This window comes from Biomphalaria glabrata, chromosome 2 (assembly GCF_947242115.1).
Source record: "Biomphalaria glabrata chromosome 2, xgBioGlab47.1, whole genome shotgun sequence".
NCBI classification, from domain to species: Eukaryota; Metazoa; Mollusca; class Gastropoda; family Planorbidae; genus Biomphalaria; species Biomphalaria glabrata.
In genome coordinates, this window is record NC_074712.1 from 25,795,711 (window position 1) to 25,802,910 (window position 7,200).

The 7,200-nt window shown below is 38.3% G+C and overlaps 1 protein-coding gene across 1 annotated transcript; it reads left to right on the forward strand.

Moving 5' to 3' along the window:
- The first annotated feature begins 263 nt into the window (after positions 1-263).
- On the forward strand, positions 264-6,662 carry LOC106057470 (cyclin-dependent kinase 12-like). The gene is made up of 2 exons (XM_056019748.1): positions 264-4,986; positions 5,288-6,662. Exon 1 carries the CDS (start codon positions 987-989, stop codon positions 2,268-2,270), a length of 1,284 nt encoding a protein of 427 aa, XP_055875723.1. The 5' UTR covers positions 264-986; the 3' UTR covers positions 2,271-4,986; positions 5,288-6,662.
- Positions 6,663-7,200: the final 538 nt, after the last annotated feature.

Consider the following 7,200-nt stretch of genomic DNA (forward strand, 5'->3'; position numbering starts at 1 on the left):
TCGGTGTGGGCCTTGTACCATCTGGCAGCCCGTCTGGCGTGAAACAGCGCAGTGTAAACAGTACAGTCTTGATGGCAACCCTCGCCGACACTTGCTCTCACTTCGGTTTGGCTTTTTTTTTTTTAATATAATCCAGCCTCCCCCCTCCCTCAGGTCATTTTTTTTCTCGGTAGTTATAATCTTTTTCTTTTAAACCAAAAAGAAAATCCCCCCCCCCACCACCACCACGGCTACAACAGAGTGTTTTAACTCTCTTTATGTTTTGGCGAATGAGTATCGCCTTATCAGAAGACAACTGGTAGTTAGTGTGTTGGCGTGTTTGTGTGGTGTCTATTACGGTTAAATCGTCTTTCTATCGACTCCTCTCTCTCTCGCTCTCTCTCCATAACACACACACGGCAAAGTTCACTGTTTGGATTCCAAACACTAAGTTGAACTCGTGTTGATTCCAAATCGTCTTCAGCTTTATTTGAGAGTTATTTATTTGAGAGTTATTTCTGCTCAAGTTTTGGAACCTCTCTCAGTGTCATGTTTTGTCGTGGAGATTATACAACTTTCAGGGAGGACAACTCTACTTTTGTGTGATCTTTGACCCTTTGATCTACAGAAGCACGTGCGAGTAGGTTGTTGCAAAGATATTCTATTTCTGTTTGGATATCTAAGTGACTGGACTGTGTCCACATACACAATACGTCAGCGTCTGGAATGGGATATATTGTGCATTTGATTACTATGAGTAAAGAGCGGATAACTAACACATGTTAAGCTGTTCTGTGGAGTCCAGGTGAGTAGATCAATAAAGATCCACTCACTTCTACCATGCTTCCATTCACTTGGAGAGAACACTGGCTTCAGGCCACCAGGAGTGGAGGACTATTTATAGAAATAAGATCCTATACTCCCTATAAATGTGTCTATCTCTCGCACGTTCATTGTTCTCAGTAAACTATTATGCCACATATGTGCCCTTATAGCATCGAGTCCAGATGGTGACCACTATGGCCAGTGTCCAACTGGTGAAAAATCACCAGCCACATCATCACGGTCATTATCATCCTCCTCATCACATAGCATTACTCCGTCCAGCGAGTCCAATGAGCATGACACTGGACTACAGCCTAGCAAACACTTCACAAAGCTCCGAGGGCGACGCCCAGAGTGGCTCACTTAGAGACCTGTCGCCACCATTGTCAGCCAGTGGATCAGAAGAAAGAGATAGACACAGTTGCTCAGAGACTCCCCTGAAGAAAAACAAAAGAAAACTTAGCGAGCCTAAAAAGCGAGCTGATACAGTAGAAAAAAGTCCCAGTCCAAAAAACATCAAAAGTGGTCCAAGTGATAAGGGCAGTAGAAACAAAACAGATTTGCCAACCATCAAAAAATCCAAAAGTAGAAAAGTGATTAACGGTTGTGCCAAAAAGTCTTTCTCGTGGTCAGCAGCAAAACAATCTGTTGATAGATCAGAAACAACATCATCTTCTTCCGAGAACGAGACTTCAAAGAATTCCGAAGGTGCTTCTATTTCGCAGATTCTTCAACCAATATTTCATGGACATTCTCCAGCAGCGTTAGGCTTTATACCCGGACTTTATTTTCCAGGGACACCATATCCTCATTCTGCACTTCAGTCGTCTTTCTCAACACTACCTCTACAACTACAGCATACATACCTCGCCGCTGCAGCAGCACAGGCCACCGCAAACTCCACTTCCCCGCAACTGTCATCACATGCAGGGGCTATGGTCGAGTCCGACAGATCTCTTCAGTCAAAATGTAACCCAAGTGGGCCATCTTCTTTCACCTCTTCAATAGCAGCTCTACAACCGTCCACTGCCCAGTGTGCCTCCAGCTCAAAGACCAGCGCATCAATGCACGAGGACGATGACGATGCCTCATCTTCCAGAGCTCAATCTCCAGAAGACCTTAGTATCTCTGGAAAGTTGTCGAGAAAACATAGAAAAAACTACAAAAATATGACCCGTGAAAGAAGAGTGGAGGCAAATGCCAGGGAAAGAACTCGGGTTCACACTATCAGTGCTGCATTCGATGCTTTAAGACACGCTGTTCCGTCCTACTCCCACAATCAAAAACTCTCTAAACTAGCCATTTTAAGGATAGCCTGTAGTTACATTATGTCTTTAGCTCGTCTGGCGGATTTAGACTACACCTCATCTTCAGAACATATTGGAACACCTCTGACCTTTGCCCAGTGTGTAGACATGTGTACAAATACAATACAGACTGAAGGCAGGGCCAGGCGCAGACATTGATCAAAGTGTTAGAGATATTAGATATTCATTGTATGGACAAATGGTCGAATGTTTGGAATCAATATTTGTGAAGTTGGTTTAGAAAAGGGAAAATAAAAACAACACTTTCTAATGAACACTTGCATGAAAGGGAGGGGTTGGTAAAACATATTTTCTTACCTGAAGCATTTGGTAGGCGCCAGTCTCCATAAATTATGATTGAACAGGTCTGGGTTGCAATTAAAAAAAATGATAGTTTCGTTTGCAGTCATGTGATTCATCTTTTGACATTACTGTCTCTATTATCATTTTTAATAAGAACTCATTAGTCAACACTCTCAATAGTTAGTACTAAAATGTATTAGAATGTGTATATAATTTATTTCTCTCTCCCTCTCTCTCTCTCTAAAATTCATAGACATACTTAAAATATGTTCTTCTCAACGAATATGAAACTGTTAACATAAGGCACCATCTTGAACTACAGATAAAGCTTGTAACATTTCTATCTATTCTTAAAGTTTAAAAATGACTTATGTTGTTTCATGAATGGAAGATGAGTTGAAGTATTAACTTTTGTTGTACATTTTTAACTGTTACATGCTGGCCTCTATTAGATGGTCCAGGACGAGTTTGAAGGAAGTGTAACTCTTTTTGAGTTGAATACATTACTTCAATATTTATCTTCTGGCATCTTTCTCTTGTCTTTTATCCTCACTATCTGATGGTGTATCATCTCACTATCTGATGGTGTATCATCTCACTATCTGATGGTGTATCATCTCACTATCTGATGGTGTATCATCTCACTATCTGATGGTGTATCATCTCACTATCTGATGGTGTATCATCTCACTATCTGATGGTGTATCATCTCAAGCTGGATGATACAATTACATTTGTATACAATTAACCAACACTTTTCGACTATTTAATACATTTATTCAAGAATCTGAAACCATCTTCATTGTTCTTGTAACCTCTGACTTTTGTTTCACTGGGTTCTGTCTGAAACCATCTTCATTGTTCTTGTAACCTCTGACTTTTGTTTCACTGGGTTCTGTCCAAAAACGTTCTTTTTTTTGTCTTATTAAGTTTCCGCTTGAAAAATCTTGTTGCTTAAGAAGTTTTTCCCTTTTAGACCAAATGCCTTGAAGCATAAGTCCCACGCTTCCTAAGCATGTCAGTTCAGCTTCTCATGGCGTCATTGCGTTACTGAAAATGTTACTCTTGGCAGTTGTGGTGATCTTATTCGTACAAATACTGAATACTAATTGGTACAGCATGCATATCTGTCTGTTTCAAACGTTTTGGATTGTATGACTTTGACGTAAGCTTTGCTTTGTGTTGGAAAAATGTTTTCTGATATAATTCAACTCCATCCGTTCTGATCTGGTTGAGGCATTTTCGTTTAAGACAACACATAAGTTATTTGTTACAAACTTGCAGGAGAACATAGCGAATAGCTTCCCCTGCCATTTTTTTTTAATTCGTTAAGTTGTACAAAATATTCATAGTTTGTATCTTGCAACAGACGATGTAAAACATTGAATGCTAGAGAGTAAATAATGAATGCAAGAGATACGACAATATATGCCAATGTTAATTGTAAATATTTCAAAGTGTGTGACATTAAAAAGACTTATTTGTTAGGATTGGAGTATTACAAAGAATTTTCAAGTATTTTCTTTTCTCCTTCAGGACGCTTTACACTATTAACATGAACTCAGATGTTAGATTGACGAGCACATATTTATGTTTTAGTAAACGCTGCAAGAGTTGTGTTCTAATAGTTGTACTGGGTTTGTTTTTAAAGCACTAAACTTGTTCCCATTAACTTAAGATTCAAATGTGTCAATGGGCCCACTGGATGACTAAACAAACAACTGACACTGACATCTGGCCCACTGGTTGACTAAACAAACAAATGACACTGACATCTCGTGGACCGCCATAATGATACTGCTATAATGCTACTCCTCAAATTGCTCCCCAGACTTAGTGACACTTACTGTTGGCTTAGATTTGAAATATTGTGTTCATCATTGGAGGGGGGGGGGGCTATTTAGCCCAGGGACATTAACTGGACTTGTGCGTGTTAGGGAGAAAGAGATGCTATATGGTAACCTCCAAGTGACTGACGGAAGACTTGCTTACAAGGGAGACACTGCCGCGGACACTGATAGACAGTAGTACTTGACCCGACACACACACACACATTTCTATTCCCACATCCACGTTTTGACTTTACAGTCACAGTGAGTATATAGGTATTAATGTGAACACACACACCGAAACCCTCACAGATTTATTACTTTCAGCTACATATCGTACCACATTCTAAGAATTTTCACACACACACACACGCACACTCAATTATCACTAAATTAAATGTAAAATTGTGCTAGTCATTTGGTACGATTTACTAAAACTTTTCAAAATTTCATCTAGCATTGAACAAAACTAGTTTATCTTGTTCTTTCAGGTGACAAATGAGACTTTTTTTTCCTGAATTGACATTTTAAAAATTTCATTCACACTCTCTTCGGTATTGTTACCATAAGAACTCTTTCTTTTCTAGTGCCGTTACAACATGGAGCGAATAGCCTGAATGAGTCCGAAAAAAAAAAGTCTTAGTGAGTTTAAGTTTCTAATTAACATGTAGGGCGTAGGTCCTTACAACTAGGTGGTATACCAATGACATTAGTAGACTGTAGTTTCCTGTCTCTACAACTAGGTGGTTGACCAATGACATTAGTAGACTGCAGTTTCCTGTCTCTACAACTAGATGGTTGACCAATGACATTAGTAGACTGCAGTTTCCTGTCTCTACAACTAGGTGGTTGACCAATGACAGTAGACTGTACTTTCCTGTCTCTGCAACTAGGTGGTTGACCAATGACATTAGTAGACTGTGGTTTCCTGTCTTTACAACTAGATGGTAGACCAATGACATTTGTAGACTGAAGGTTCCTGTCTCTACAACTAGGTGGTTGACCAGTGACATTAGTAGACTAGGTTCCTGTCTCTACAACTAGGTGGTTGACCAGTGATATTAGTAGACTGTAGTTCCCTGTCTCACTTCAACTGTGCAGACATTCCAATATCCAGATTTCATTCTCTTTCCCGCCAGGCTGACCTGCGTAGCTATCACGATTCAGATGAGATTGCTAAAGATGTATTTTTATTAGTCTGTCTGGTAGCCAGTTCTTACCTAAATCATATGTTTGTTAGCTTCAAACCTGGTAGTTGGCCTGGTCTAACACTTACTATTTGTGCTCAGCCATTGTAGTGGATACATGTTGATAGGTTTTCAGATGATCACTTTAGGAAAAATGCATAAAAAAAGATTGGCAGGTTAGAGTTAGGGAAACATTTTTACCAACTTCATATGACGTCATTCTGAAAATTCTACATCAAAGTAGACTCTACATTGCACAGTTAAACTTTCTACTTAAAGCATTGATGTAATGGCAGTATTTGAAAGATCTGATAGGATGACACAATAGTTTCTTTGACGTTCTTGACATATCCATTTAGAACCCTCTTAATTCCATATTTATATAAGCGTTCAGTTTCTTTGGTTTCTATAATGTATTCTTCTCAATGCTATGCAAGTCCATTCAACATTCAAGTACTTGTATGTGGTCATATAGGTTCAGGGAAATGATTTAGGCTACGTGTGGTGGCAAGAAGTGTGGAGTCATAAACTAAGAAATGATTTAGGCTACGTGTGGTGGCAAGAAGTGTGGAGTCATAAACTAAGAAATGATTTAGGCTACGTGTGGTGGCAAGAAGTGTGGAGTCATAAACTAAGAAATGATTTAGGCTACGTGTGGTGGCAAGAAGTGTGGAGTCATAAACTAAGAAATGATTTAGGCTACGTGTGGTGGCAAGAAGTGTGGAGTCATAAACTAAGAAATGATTGCTAAACTGGACTCTATGTGGAGGCGGATTTATTTGTGAAGCCTCTTATCCTTTTTCGAGCTCTTCTTAAAAAAAAGCACTCAATAATATTTGTTACCCATTCCCTGTACTTCTATGTTTGACCCTGTATTTCTATGTTTGATCCTATACTTCTATGTTTGACCCTGTATTTCCATGTTTAACCCTGTATTTCTATGTTTGATCCTGTACTTCTATGTTTGATTTGTTATTGTACGTTAATCTCATTTTCCTTTATTTTTATATTTCATGTGCATATTTATTTTTTTTTACAATTGTATATATTTGACCTAGCATTGCTGTAAATCTGGCTCTGGTGGAGTATGAGCACATTGTACATACTATTGAATATCTAACTTTGACACAGTCCTTTCCCCAAGTATTTTTTCTACTGTGTATCTGTGATTAAATGAAAAATTTTAATAAATTCATTGTGTCACTTGACGTGTGTGATACATTGTAAAGATGGTCAACTTTTTTCTGGTTTTGCTTTTGGTTTAATTTTTACTCTATTCTTGGTTTCATTTTTACTTTATTCTTGGTTTCATTTTTACTTTATTTGTATGGATAGTATTTGTAAATGCATGTTGGCTCCTGTTAACTTAAACTGAATGTAGATCAAAACTAGATTTGACTCACCAAAGAAGAAAGGCAATGACGTCACGCTATGTTGCAAATTTTATATTTTTATTGCTTAAAGTGTTTCCACAAATTGCTTGGTGCCTTAGAGAAAAACGTCAAGCAACATTCACAGGGGAAATAAACATTCGATATCTAGTTCCTTTTGCAACTTCTTGTGGGACTAAAGAGGCCAATCCTTGAGCTGCTGTCACAGGTTGGGCAGATGTCAATATGCTATTGAACTAGTAGTATCTTAGGTATCCGATATTACCGGGACATAGTAGCCTAGAGGAAAGTAACTAACCCTAATATATATATATATATATATATATATATATATATATTCCTTTATTATGAACATATATAGCTACAATTCATATTTAAA

Bases quoted from the DNA above. Each gene is read 5' to 3' on its own strand.
- LOC106057470 (XM_056019748.1), top strand. From the start codon at position 987: ATGGTGACCACTATGGCCAGTGTCCAACTGGTGAAAAATCACCAGCCA.